Raw genomic sequence first — 12,481 nt, 5'->3', positions numbered from 1 at the left:
CAACCAGAGCGTTCAGGGCCTGCGGGCCCCGTTGCTCTGCGGGTGTCAGTTCTCCCTTACCTGTGCAGATCCCCCTTCACCCGGGGTGAGCTCACTGAACGTTTTCTTCCCTTCTCGGCATCATTCCCGTTTTCTGCCCGAGGCCCCTCTGCTCCTCGCCCATCCTGTCCTTAATTAAAGAAAATTAAACGAGCCGCTCATGGATCCCGCCGCGGACCTCCGACCGGCAGGTGGCGCCCGCGGAACCATAGAGTCCCGCTCTCCTGCGGGCGGGCACCCCCCCGCTCGCCGCCATGGAGGCCTTGCTGAGGAGATGGAGGCTCCCGGCGCCCAGCGCCCGGCACCGCGGCTGCAGGGCCCGGCACGACGGCTCGGGCAGGGGTAAGCGGCTGCGGGTATCGCAGCTTTTCCAGCCCCTTAACCTGCAGGCGGGCGGCGAGGCGGGGTGGGACGGCAGGGCCGGGGAGCCCACCTGCCGGAGCCAGAAGCTGATGGTGCAAGGGGGGCTCATCCACCCCGCCAGCCCCGGCTGCTACCACTACCTGCCGCCCGCCGTCCGGGCCATGGAGAAGCTCGTCAGGGTGATGGACGAGGAGATGCAGGGCATAGGGGGGCAGAAGCTGAACATGCCCTGCCTGAGCTCGGCGGATCTGTGGCGTGCCAGCGGGCGCTGGGATCAGATGGGGCCGGAGCTGTTTCGGCTGGCGGATCGGCACGGGAAGGGCTACTGCCTGGGCCCCACGCATGAGGAGGCGGTGACGGAGCTGGTGGCCGCTCAGAGCAACTTGTCCTACAGGCAGCTCCCGCTGCGGCTCTACCAGGTAACCAGGAAGTTTCGGGATGAGCCCAAGCCCCGCTTCGGCCTGCTGCGCAGCCGGGAGTTTTACATGAAGGACATGTACACTTTTGACGCCTCCAAAGAGGCGGCTCAGCAGACGTACGACCTGGTGTGCGACGCCTACCGCAGCCTCTTTGACCGCCTGGGCCTTCCCTTCGTCAAAGTGCAGGCGGCCACGGGCAGCATCGGCGGCACCGTGTCCCACGAGTTCCAGCTCCCGGCAGACATCGGCGAGGACAGGCTGGTGCTGTGCCCTGACGGACATTTTGCGGCCAACGTGGAAACGCTAAGCAGGGAACAAACGTCTTGCCCCACATGCGGGGAAAAACTCACCCAGACCAGAGGGATTGAAGTGGGGCACACATTTTATCTGGGTACCAAGTACTCCTCTGTCTCCAATGCTGTCTTCTACTCCCCTGAAAACAAACTCCAGCTGGCCGAAATGGGTTGTTATGGCCTGGGCGTCACCCGTATCCTGGCGGCCTCCATCGAGGTGCTCTCCACAGAGGACAGCATCCGTTGGCCGAGCCTCATCGCGCCCTACCAGCTCTGCTTCATTCCCCCCAAGAGAGGCAGCAAGGAGGAGGAAGAGGGAGGTGCGCTGCTGGAGCGGCTCTACCACCATCTGGCCGACGTGCTCCCTCACCTCGCCAGCGACTCGGTGCTGGATGACAGGACACAAATGACCATCGGCAAAAGGCTGAAGGACGCCAGCAAGCTTGGTTATCCCTACGTCGTCGTAGCCGGGAAGAGGGTTTGTGAGGACCCCCCGGTCTTTGAGATCTGGAATCAGAATGCTGGTGAGGTTTTGTTCCTCACCAAGGAAGGTGTCATTGAGTTGCTGAGTAAAGTGCAAGTCCCTTAAACTCCCTGTCTCTGAATCTCTCATCTTTGCTGCTGTTCAGTTTATCTGAACAGCCCCGGTTCCTTTTCAAGGACGTGCAGGTTGTCGGCGATGGCTCTGGGTGCGCGGAGCCGAATCCAGCTCACACCACAGCCGGCCGGGGTGTCTTGCAACCACGCATGGTGCGGGGGATGAGCAGGGGTCAGCCCATGTTCCCCCGTGGGACCGGGGCCCTTTCTCCCTCTGGCTACTGGCCCCCGCGAGCTGTTTTTACTGGCTTGTGTAGCCTTGTGCAGGGTCAGCCCCTGTCCGGCTGTGGGAGTGGGGATGGGAGGGCTTTCCCTCGTCCTTTTCAGGTGCCGAGTTCTCAGCGTGAGGGATTTTAAGAGGGAGAGAAAGGAAGGCGCCTTTCCTCCACTTGCCTCTTCTCTTTGGAGACACCCAGATTCCGTGAAGGTGGAGGCTGATTGTAATTAAAGCGAAATGGTGAACTCTGGAGCCTCCTTCCCCTTGCAAATCTGCAGGGACTGAGGTGAAGAGCGGTTTCAGGCACCCACATCCCGGTTCCTGCTGGAGACGCCTGGATCTGCCGAGCTTGGGTGGTGATGCTGTGGTTTTAGGGATGCGGCCTCAGGCTGGTAGAAAACCTTTGCAAAAAAAAAAAAAAAGAATTAACAAGGAAACGTGAAATTTGGGGACCTGCAAATGCAAAGCCGGGGGGGATAAAAACTTCCAGGCCGCGGTGACCCTGTCCCGGAGGGTGGTGACATCGCCCCCCCGGACCTGAGGTGGTCACCGAGGCCCCTTTCTCCCCGTCCCGGGCGGGATGGTCGGAGCCGCTGCCGAAACCTGCTGCTGGAGGCGGGCGGGGGGGCCGGGCCTGAGGCGGGGGCGGCCGGAAGGAGCGGAGCGGGGCGGGGAAAAGCGGCAGCATGGCGGAGGCCGGGCCGGGCGGCCAGGCCCCGCGGTACCGGGGGGCTCTGCACCCCGACACCTGGGAGGAGGTGAGGCGGCGGCGGCGGGGCCGGGGGGTGCGGGAGAGGGGCCGAGGGCAGGGCTGAGCGCCGGTGCGTGTCCGCCCGCAGGAGCTGGAGGCCATCCCCATGTTCATGAAGCGGTGCCCGGCCGAGATCGACGCGGAGCGGCAGCCCGAGCTGGCCTGTCTGCAGTCCCTGCTCTTCGACGAGGAGCAGGGCCCCGCAGGTGGGTAGTCAGGGTTCGGGGCGGGGGGGGGGTCTGCCCCTCCGGCCCCGGCCAGGGGAGAGGGTTTGGGGTGCCCCCCCCCCCCCCCGCCCCCCCCCCCAGACCCTGTCTCGTCCCTGCAGAGCTGGCCAAGATGTACAAAAACGAAGGGAACGAGTACTTCAAGGAGAGGGACTACGGGAGAGCTGTCGTCGCCTACACCGAGGGGCTGAAAAAGAAATGCCAGGACCCGGAGCTGAACGCCGTGCTGCACACGAACCGCGGGGCCGCACAGTTTTACCTGGGTAAGGAGGCGAGAGCTGTCCTGCCCCCCTGGGAAGGGGGCTCTGCGCTCCAACGTGGCTTTTCCTCCCCATCTGGGGTTTTCTTTTTCGTTACTTTTCTTGTGGTGCAGCGTACTAAATAGCGTATTTGTGAGAAAAAGGCGCCTTGGACCCTGAAGACCTGGCTCGGTTCGGAGTGCGGCTGCGTGCAGGGTTTGTGCTTTGTTCATTGCAACCACCCAAGCCTGGGTGCCAGGAAAGGGCAGAGCCAGCGGGTTTTGGTGCTGAACAGATTCACAGGGTGATTGGAGCTAAAGAGGGATGCCCTGGCCTCAAAAACCTGTTGAAGCAACACATTCTATCCCTCCTTCCTGGCCGTGTCCTCCTCAAGCTACCACCCATCCTGTAAACAGCATCTGCGCAGCAGGGAAGGTGCTCTTGGCCTTTTAACACCGTTGTGTGTTGCAGTTGGGAGACGATTTGCTCACAGTCACGTTACTTACCTCTCACCTGCCTGATGGATTCCTGTCCTTTAATTTCTTGTTCTTAGTTTACTCTTTTTTCCTCCACTTGCTTCACAGTGATTGTAGAAACAGTGAATTGCAGAGTCTCTGTATAAGCTGTTTTGTCACCGTAGGATCCACTTGGATTTTAAATAGAAATTTAAGGTTCTGAGCAGTGTTGCTTGCTTTATAGGTAACTACCGTTCTGCTCTCAACGATGCCATCCAGGCAAAAAAGCTAAAGCCCACCCATCTCAAAGCAATCATAAGAGGTAAGAGTTAACGCACGTGTTACCGCATGGAGCGTAAGGAACATCCTTTCCGAACAGCTTTGAACATGTTCGTTTTACTTGTTACACTGTTATTGTTACCAGCCCTGGAATGGTCTGTTGTTGGATGTTGCTTTGTTTCACCGCGTGTTTCTATGTTAAATAACTGTTTGTAAACCTTAAATTACTGTGAATGTGCATCATACTTTTGTTTCCGGACAGCGTTCATTTCAGAAAGGTAAAGCAGTTACTGTACGAAATTTCTTCTCTCACTCTTTCTCTCCGAAACAGAGCTCTACATTTTACTCTGGGTTTTGCTCTTCAGCTTCCACGTATGTCAAAGAGGCATGGGACCTGTTTATACAGAACATAGCATAACTTTTACTACTTTCCACAGTGCTCATTTTTGGGGGTGGTTTTTTCAGCATTTTTCACTCCGTGGAAATCACCACTTTAATTTTTCCTTATGAGACAAATACTGAAGTATTAATTACAACGATAAAATTTTGCTTGTAACAGACACTTCTAGCATAATTTTGCTGATTTCTATGACTAGATCTGCAAATTATACAAGAAATATTTTAATGTTTTTAAATTTTATATTTTAATTCTTTTTATGCTGAAATATTTTAGGTTTTCTTCTCAGCTGACTTGCTGGAAGTCTACGAGTGAAGATGACCCCGCAAGGCAATAGCATGCGCCGCTGCATATGCCTCTTGAAAGCGCTAGGGCTGATGCCGCCTTCGTAACCACCACTTTGTGCAGTAGTTGTATACTGACTCCAATGCTAGAAACTTAAAATCTTAATCCTTCCAGGAGCTCTCTGTCACATGGAGCTGAAGAATTTCTCTGAAGCCATAGCATGGTGTGAGGAGGGCTTGCGAATAGATTCAAAAGAGAAAAAGCTTGTGGGAATGAGAGCTAAAGCCGACAAATTAAAGGTAAATATTAAGGCAGTCTAGTGTCTACAATGCTTGTCACCTGCTTTGTGTCGAGGAGCACTTTGGGATCCTTCGTTGAAGAGTCCTCCGTACGGGTTTCTGTGCAGTATAATATCTCCAAACAGAATTGGGCATTGGTTCTGTGTAGTGTGTGTTGTTGAGATGCGTGGGGGAAGGAGCTGGAGGGGACCCTACTGGAGATCTGAGCTGATTTCTCCGCTCGTTGGCAGGGTAGGGCAGCGACGGGCATTGACATACTGTCTGTCACCATGGTGCCACCTTTTTTTTGCGTGTAGCGAGCTGAGGAGCGGGATGCAAGGAAAGCAAAGGTGATGGAGAAGAAAGAACAGCGTCAAAAGGAAATTTTACTTGCAGCAATAAAGGTGGGTCAGTGGGTTTGTTTTTGTTTTAAGAGCTCTCTCGTTTGTCGCTAAGAGGTTGTTCCCACATGCAGGCCTTTGGGGGCTAAGAACAAAAAAAAAAATTGGGTTGAAACCATGAGTCTCCTTACCTGTGTGGCCCTAGCCCCAGCTCCCAGGCCTGTTTCCCTATTTCAGGTAGCAACTGGTGCAGATACAAAGCCAGTGCTAGGAGATGGACTAGCATCCAAAAGAGTGCTGCTGGGCTGTAGCCTCACACTGGCCCAACAAACCTTGCTTTCTTTGCTGCTGATGTGCGTTTCTTCAGCGGAAGGATAGAAGAAAACCATCCAGTAGGGTGGAGGAGAGAATCAGTCCTGAATCCTCTCCTTCCTCAGCAAATGTTTGGGCTGCGTTAAGATATTTTGAGGTGTTAGGTAAAGTCTGATCTCCTCTTCTGCAGTTGTCTTTCCAAAGACAAGAGCGAGCTTTCTCCAGTTCTCTGAAAGCGTGGATATTCTCCGGAGCGGGTGTATGTAGTTGCATCCTGAAGTTGTGCCTGCTAGGTCCCAAAGAACAGGATTTCAGATACATCCCTTTCTCCGCATTTTCTCAGACTCTTCTCTCAGCATGCAGGCTCCTCTGGAGTCCCACCTCTCCTCATCTGTTTTATGAGGGGTCTGGGTGTCTGGCTGAGGTTCTGGAGTAGGCCGGCCACCTGAGTCTGATACTGTAGAAAGGCTTTTGATGGCATTTTTAAGAGCTGACTCGTTTATAAGAATGACACAATTTGTCCTTTTACTGACTGCTAATTTTTTTCTCTTATTCTCCCCACCATACCTGTTTGGGTTTTGGTCGGGGATTATTTTTTTTTCCTTTCTCCCCTCCAGGAAAGAAATATCAAGCTGGTTCTTGAGCCTTCAAATGAAGAAGAGGAAATATCAGATGGCCTGGCTGAGATATCCTTAGATGGGTTCCACTCCAACAGTGCCATGGGTTCCAAGGTGCACTTAGATGCTGATGGCAACCTGCACTGGCCTGTCCTCTTTCTGTACCCCGAGCACGAGCAGACAGACTTCATTGCAGCTTTTCATGAGAACTCCAGGTAAATGCACTGTCAGCAGTGTTCTTGCATGAAGGACATGTTTGAGTAGATGAGAACAAACAGCAAGTGAAACACTGCCGTGCTAATGAAGTCTCTCCAGATTTCTAATCTCCTAGCTGACTCTGCTTTTGAGCTGGAGGTTGCACTAGGTGACCTCCCGAGGTCCTTTCCGACCTAACTTACTCTGTGATTCATGAACACTGCTTTGAAATAGGAGGGCCAAAATCTCGACGTTGCAAAAACTTATAGCGCAGAGAAACACATCATACCTAGCTGGTGTGATTAAGGGGGCTTGCAGTGCCAGCTCAGACCTGTGACCAGTAATACCAGTGACCCATCTGCATGCATGGGTTTTTAGAGGTTCATTAAGGTGCTCTTCTGAAGCCCTCCAAATACGGGGTCCGGGAAAGAGGATTAAACTTAAAAATTGTAAAAAGCTTCCAAAAGGGACCTCGCGTAACCACCAGTAGCCCCATAGTTTCTTTAGGCCTGATTGAAGCGCTGCAGACCTGTCAGACAAGTGATTGCCAAGGTGGGAATTTCACTTTTCTTGATGTTAACTTCAGTTTCTGATCTTGCAATATTAAACAAACTTGGAATTTGTAACTTTTTTTTTGTGGGAAGATGTGTTCCTCAGATCTACTAACACACCTAGGACTTTACTGATCTGCTTGCACTGTAATTTTAAGTTGTGGTTCTTACACAACAGTGTTCACTACACCTTTTAATGACCAAAGGAAGTGAAAATGGGTTCTTAGAACAAATTGGCCACTCCTGAAGTACCAAATTAAACAAGCCTCTGACACACAAGCATCTTCTGAGCCCTCTGATCTGATGAGGAGTGGTGCTGGTGGGACCATGTAGCAGGAAAATCAATTTCAGACAAAATGCTGGTGTTTATTTTGACACTTTTTCAGTGTGAGAATAAAAAGTTTAAAATAATTTGCTGTTGCACTGCTCAAGTTTGAAACCAATAGCATGAGTTACAACAGGGCCTTGGTGTCATCGGGAAAGCGATGAGTTCAAAGGGAAGAAGCTATTAGTGATCTAAACTTACTTTCAAATTTGTTGTTTGATTTGCTGATGTATTTTTTGCTATCATTCAAATGCAACTGTACAGATTATTGAAGCTGAACACTTCATCTAAGCTAACCAAGTGTATTTTGGCTTTTAGGTTTATTGATCATTTAATGGTGATGTTTGCTGAGTTACCTCCTTGGGATTTAGAAAGAAAATACCTTCCCAGCAATCTTGAGGTGAGAGGTTTGGCTTTCCTTCTGTTTCAGGGTTGTCTTGTTCGGGTTTTGTTTTTTTTTTTCTGGAGTGAGATTAAGCAGCTTTGAGTGTCATTACCTGTGTGCTACACATGGATGTGAAATAAGGATTTGGAGAGTGATGTCCATTTATAAACTCAAACATTTTTCAGAGGTGCTGGCATGGACACAGAATTCATTAATGAAAATGAAAACTCTTTTGTCTTCCACTTAGGTTTTATTTAATAGAAGGTGTTTATAAATACTGCTTAGATTCCCATCTTTGTAACTATAATTAAGATTTAGACCATCAAGCTGGTAGGCTGCCTGGTTTAACTGCATCATTGTGAAGTTGCTCAATACAAATTTGAAAATATTATTTTTAAAATAGGTTGTTTTCAGAACGAACTGGAGGTATTTAAACACTTAATCCCATCAAGACAGTATACGTCTATTAAGACTTTAGCAAAGATGAGATACAAGTTGGTTGTGGCTGCAGCAGGTTTTGATAATTTGTCAAGAAATTGTACGTAGAAGGATACAGCTGTTCATTTCTCATTTTCCGCTTCAGTGTCACATGTGCCAGGCAGTGCTGCAGCCCTTACTGCAGTGAGCAGACGGGTCCAAAAGGACAGTGGCTGTGTACTTTACCAGATTAAAAACTTGGATTATAGCTCTGTGTGTAGGTACCGTCTCAGGCACCGTTGCTGGATTCGAATCTCTTAAATCTACACTATTTTGTTCAAATATCTTTAAACCGTCTCAGTTTAGCTCGTACCCTTGCTGCACTTCACCTGTTAAAAAGCGGCCTGTAGATTTGGATCGCTTTTCTGTAAAGCAAAGGAACAGCCAGTGTATTTTGCCTTGCTACTGCCACTGCCATAAGAAGATAAACTGGTTTATACAGGGAAGGTTTGGAATTTACACAAGACAGTTTCTGAGTTACTGAAGTTAGCATCCAACACAGTCGGTTCAAGGTTTGGTAAAGCTCTAGTGGGTGTGTGGTGTGCTGTTACTGGGTTTGCAACAGCTTAGTAGCTTGCCTTTGTGTATCTTAAGTCCTTAATATCCCTCTCAATTTTTTCAGCTCTATTTTGAAGATGAAGAAAGAGCAGAAATGTACGAGCTGAACCCAGAACACACGTTGCTACAAGTGCTGCAGCACAAAAGGTGAGGGTGTGCCTGTTCGTGTCCAGAGAGAGCACGAAGTCAAGAAGTACAAGTGGAGCTTTAAGTGCAGTTTGTTCTCTGATTTAATAATCTTAACTCTCGAAGGTGTAAAGCAGTGAGACTGCATGGATTTTGTGCCTGGTTTTAGCAACTTACATAATTTTTTTTTTTCCCCAAAAAAAATCTTAATGACTTTCCAGAACTGGGTGGAGTTGGGAAGGGGAGCTGGGCTGGACACAAGCAGCAGCACAAAAGGGCTGTTTCAGAGTCCATCTACACTGTGCTACTTTAAAAAAAAAAAAAAAAAAAAAAAAAGCAGCAGCATATAAAGAACACAAGTTAACAATGTTCTCACTGTTAATAGTGCTGCGTGAGCAGGCCCCAGCGCAGTGTGCAGCACAGTTTCACTCTGAAACCGACTGTAAAGTGTTGTGCAGTTACTTAGAAGAATTTGCTGTTCGTGCAGCCAAAAAGGCTGTGCTGTTAACTTGCACCGTCTTGTAGCTAGCTGGAGCAAGCCTGCTGCACCGCGCAAGTGGCTGGGTCTGTCACAGTGGGAGCGGAGCTCTGGGTCCGGTGCTGCGGGCTGCATCTGAGCTGTCACTCCATAAAACTCAGCAGTGTGCGTAAGCCTTCACGCTTCAGGCTGCAAGGGCAGTTGCAAAAGAAACCTTCCAGAGGGAGAATAACAGCTGTTTTACTTTGAAGTAGCTGTTGAGAGACGAGGGCTACACACACACTCTGCGGGTGTGTGTAGCCCTGGCTACGGAAGGCTCTGCTAATCAGCAAAAAAGCTTGTCCTCAGCTTTCGGAAGGTCGGTCTTTACTGAGCTCGCTTTGCGTGACGCTTGGCCAGCTACAAGGAAACCAAAGGACTCCTTTTAATCGTTGCAGGTATTTTGTAAAGGCTGGGACTCCAACAGTTTTGGCCTTTGTAAAGCGTTCTCCTTTCTCTAAGAAGTACTTCTCTGGCAAGAAGGTGCATCGATTGTAACGAGCCGGAGTGAAACAAGGAATCCTGTGCAAGAGGCTGCTGTTTGTTATCCCAGCTACAGACTGCAAACTTCAGCTCGCACAAAAATACCTCGCACGCTTCAGGGGAGAAATAATCTTGGCGCACGGGGAAACTTCCAGGAAAGCAGCATAGGAGAATGAAAGGCTTACAAGAGGGGATTATTTGTTTAAAAATAAATCCAGCTGGCTTGCAGAAGGTCTCCTCTGTGATAGGCTGCATGTGGTTTTGAAATAAACCTGAAGCAGTGCCAAACTCTGGCTGCAGTTGAAGCAGCAGCAGCTGAGAATGTACTTACTTACCTGTGAAAAATCACCGATTTCCTTGGAGATGGGCTGTGGTTGCTGGGGTTTAACAGCAGCGGTCTGGGGAGATACCCGCCTGTTGCAGCGGGATGGATGCAGCCACGTTCCTGCCTGGATTGAGCAGCTGCTGGTTTTTGACCAGGATGAAAGCAGAGCTCTTTTTTCGGAGCGGTATGTTTTACCAGCCCTTTTGCTACCTTACTGGTTGTCCTATATAACCTGGAAATAAACCTGTCTATTTTCAGTAGACTGGCTTCTGCCTGATAAATGAGACAATAATTTTTCTCACCTCATTAAATGCTACAAGAGAACGGCAAACAGTCATTCTAAGCCCAAACATAACAGCCTTATCCGTTACGCTAACTGGTACAGCCAACACACAGGGTCTTCTGGGCTTCTCTGTTAGCTTCCAGCACTTAATTAAAAGTAATTTTAATTATCTTATTTACTCATATGTCTTGTACACTGCAGTTTGAGACGCATCTAGTGCACGGGGCGTTAAGAAGCTGTTCAGCCACAAACACTCCTGCTTAGATCACAGAGGCTGGCTCCAGGCAGCTCTGAAGAAAGCATTTCCATTTCACTATTCCTTAAATTTCTGCGCCATGCACAAAGACAGAAAAAGTATCTCCATCAGAGGATGCTGAAATTTAATCTCCAAAGCTCAGGGTTACTTTACAGCAAGGTTCCCTTTTCCCAGAGTGCTGGTTCTGGCCGGCCAGCCCTCGCCTCACGCCGTTCTGCTCTCACAGGGCAGAGAGATGCGCAGCCAAGTAGTACAGGCTCAAGCCATTGCAGGTGATGCAGCAGAGGTTGCAGAGGGAGGACAGAGCGTGGTAGAGGGTGAACTGCTGGGACAGGCGCCTGTAGCTGGGGTCGGAGGCGCGCAGCTGCCTGCGGGACTCGCTGGTGAACCCAACCTCCTGACCAAGGCCGTGGCTTCGCTCAACCAGGTGCATGTCTGCCACGATGTCGGCGGTGGCCTGCCCGAACCACTGTGTGTTCAGCACAGAAGCAGCGACACAAACAAAGAAGATGATGATCTGCAGGGGAGCAAAGCCTGCTGTGAACACCTCGCACATGCAGTGGATTAAATTGCTCCCCCAGCCCCTCTTACAGACACAGCTCGCTGCAATCTTTTAACCAGAGCTGTGTGTGGACCTCATCATCATTTGCAACCCAGAGGTGGAGCAGAGTGGCGTGGGACTCTGCGGAGGAAGGGATTTGGGCTACGGCCAGCTCGCATTTTAAAGTGGGAGGCTACCTGGGTGGTTTGTTGGTCGCTGAGGAGCTCGCTGGGGTGGTACATGGCAAACAGCGTCAGGTTGAGGAAGGCGCAAGCGGAGCCGATGTGGAAGTAGTAGGGGAAGAGCTGGCGCTGGATGAAGCCGAAGGTGTGGCGAGGGAGGTGGCTGCCCATCACGAACCCTGCCAGGGGGAGAGCAAGTAGGTCCTGGGGCAAAGCCCCCTTCCCTGGGCCTCCCCCCGGGCAGAGACGCGGTTGTGTGCACGGATCGCAACCTACCAGCCACGAAGGTCATCCAGATCTGCATTCCCCAGGAGGTGGAGAGGAAAAGCAGGTGCAGCAGTTTGACTGTGTTGGAGGGCTCCGTGTCAGTCGGCATGGTGTTCTGGCCAGGAACGGGCTCCTCCATGTTGGCCAGGCCACCCCAAATTCCGTGCTGAGCTGCTGGTACTGCTGTCACCTTGCTGGATCCAGTAAATGCAGTTTAGCTTCACAATCTCCCTTATTCTGGAAGAGCTTTAGAGCTGGCACGGCCCCTTCCCAGCCCCACACCACACACCCGACCAGGCTGCAGACCCCAGTCCTCAAACTCCGTGTATTTTAGGGGCAGGGCATTGCATCAGCGCCTGGTAACCGGCTGGTTTGGGTGGACTTTCAGCAAAGTCCAGCCAAAGCCACGGCTGACCCCTGGCAGCAGGAACGAGCAGAAAGTCAATAAAAGGGGAAAGGAAAAGCACTGACAAATACGCCTGCCCACGCTGTGGCCATCAAAGAGGCCTCTTGGCCGGGGAGAAGTCCCCCTGTTTAAAACCGCCACCAGCTTCTGCGCACTTTAACCAAAAAGCCTGGGGGCTGCCCCGGACCCTGCGCTGGAACAAGCGTGAGAGCCCAGGCGGCGACGGGGGGAAGGAGGCTTTGAAGGAGCTGCCTGCTCTGCTACAAGGAACGCTTTGGAAATTAATTAAAACAAAGCTGCTGGGAGCAGCCCATCAATTTTGCTTGCTTTATTCCTCTTGCTCCCCTCAGCCGGCCACCTCAGGGTGTGAATTACAGCGGGGAGAGCCTTGAGAGAGACCCTGCTGTCTAATTACATCCTGTCCCCCCGCCAAATAGAAAAATATGTGCTGTGTCCTTATATATCAGTGCCAATGTATTTATTTAGGCATCTGTG

General features: G+C 50.9%; 3 protein-coding genes across 3 annotated transcripts; 2 read left to right on the top strand and 1 right to left on the bottom strand.

Moving 5' to 3' along the window:
- The first annotated feature begins 290 nt into the window (after positions 1-290).
- On the top strand, positions 291-1,704 carry PARS2 (prolyl-tRNA synthetase 2, mitochondrial). Its single transcript, XM_010130744.2, has one exon. The coding sequence runs from the start codon at positions 294-296 to the stop codon at positions 1,701-1,703; it is 1,410 nt and encodes a 469-aa protein (XP_010129046.2). The 5' UTR covers positions 291-293; the 3' UTR covers position 1,704.
- A 910-nt stretch (positions 1,705-2,614) lies between these two features.
- TTC4 (tetratricopeptide repeat domain 4) lies at positions 2,615-10,311 on the top strand. The gene is made up of 10 exons (XM_086753757.1): positions 2,615-2,686; positions 2,768-2,885; positions 3,008-3,169; positions 3,845-3,922; positions 4,736-4,860; positions 5,157-5,243; positions 6,110-6,324; positions 7,499-7,580; positions 8,665-8,747; positions 9,642-10,311. Exons 1-10 carry the CDS (start codon positions 2,615-2,617, stop codon positions 9,739-9,741), a joined length of 1,122 nt encoding a protein of 373 aa, XP_086609883.1. The 3' UTR covers positions 9,742-10,311.
- Positions 10,312-10,693: 382 nt separating this feature from the next.
- TMEM205 (transmembrane protein 205) lies at positions 10,694-11,899 on the bottom strand. The gene is made up of 3 exons (XM_010123383.2): positions 11,590-11,899; positions 11,329-11,492; positions 10,694-11,107 (listed from the first exon to the last, which is right to left on the bottom strand). The coding sequence occupies exons 1-3, from the start codon at positions 11,717-11,719 to the stop codon at positions 10,811-10,813; spliced, it is 591 nt and encodes a 196-aa protein (XP_010121685.2). The 5' UTR covers positions 11,720-11,899; the 3' UTR covers positions 10,694-10,810.
- Between the last annotated feature and the right edge of the window lie 582 nt (positions 11,900-12,481).

Source organism: Chlamydotis macqueenii, chromosome 8, assembly GCF_036417535.1.
Source record: "Chlamydotis macqueenii isolate bChlMac1 chromosome 8, bChlMac1.mat, whole genome shotgun sequence".
NCBI classification, from domain to species: Eukaryota; Metazoa; Chordata; class Aves; order Otidiformes; family Otididae; genus Chlamydotis; species Chlamydotis macqueenii.
The sequence above is the reverse complement of the archived record's forward strand: the minus strand, read 5'-3'. Positions and strand labels throughout refer to the sequence as shown.

What these genes read in the sequence shown, in the direction of transcription:
- PARS2 (XM_010130744.2), top strand. Translation starts at nt 294, where the DNA reads ATGGAGGCCTTGCTGAGGAGATGGAGGCTCCCGGCGCCCAGCGCCCGG.
- TTC4 (XM_086753757.1), top strand. Translation starts at nt 2,615, where the DNA reads ATGGCGGAGGCCGGGCCGGGCGGCCAGGCCCCGCGGTACCGGGGGGCT. An exon ending in CGAGGAGCAGGGCCCCGCAG is followed by an intron (nt 2,886 to 3,007) that starts GTGGGTAGTCAG and finishes TCGTCCCTGCAG; the next exon opens with AGCTGGCCAAGATGTACAAA. An exon ending in GCTTTTCATGAGAACTCCAG is followed by an intron (nt 6,325 to 7,498) that starts GTAAATGCACTG and finishes TTTGGCTTTTAG; the next exon opens with GTTTATTGATCATTTAATGG.
- TMEM205 (XM_010123383.2), bottom strand. Translation starts at nt 11,719, where the DNA reads ATGGAGGAGCCCGTTCCTGGCCAGAACACCATGCCGACTGACACGGAG. An exon ending in CTGGATGACCTTCGTGGCTG is followed by an intron (nt 11,493 to 11,589) that starts GTAGGTTGCGAT and finishes TCCCCCTGGCAG; the next exon opens with GGTTCGTGATGGGCAGCCAC. An exon ending in GCGACCAACAAACCACCCAG is followed by an intron (nt 11,108 to 11,328) that starts GTAGCCTCCCAC and finishes GCTCCCCTGCAG; the next exon opens with ATCATCATCTTCTTTGTTTG.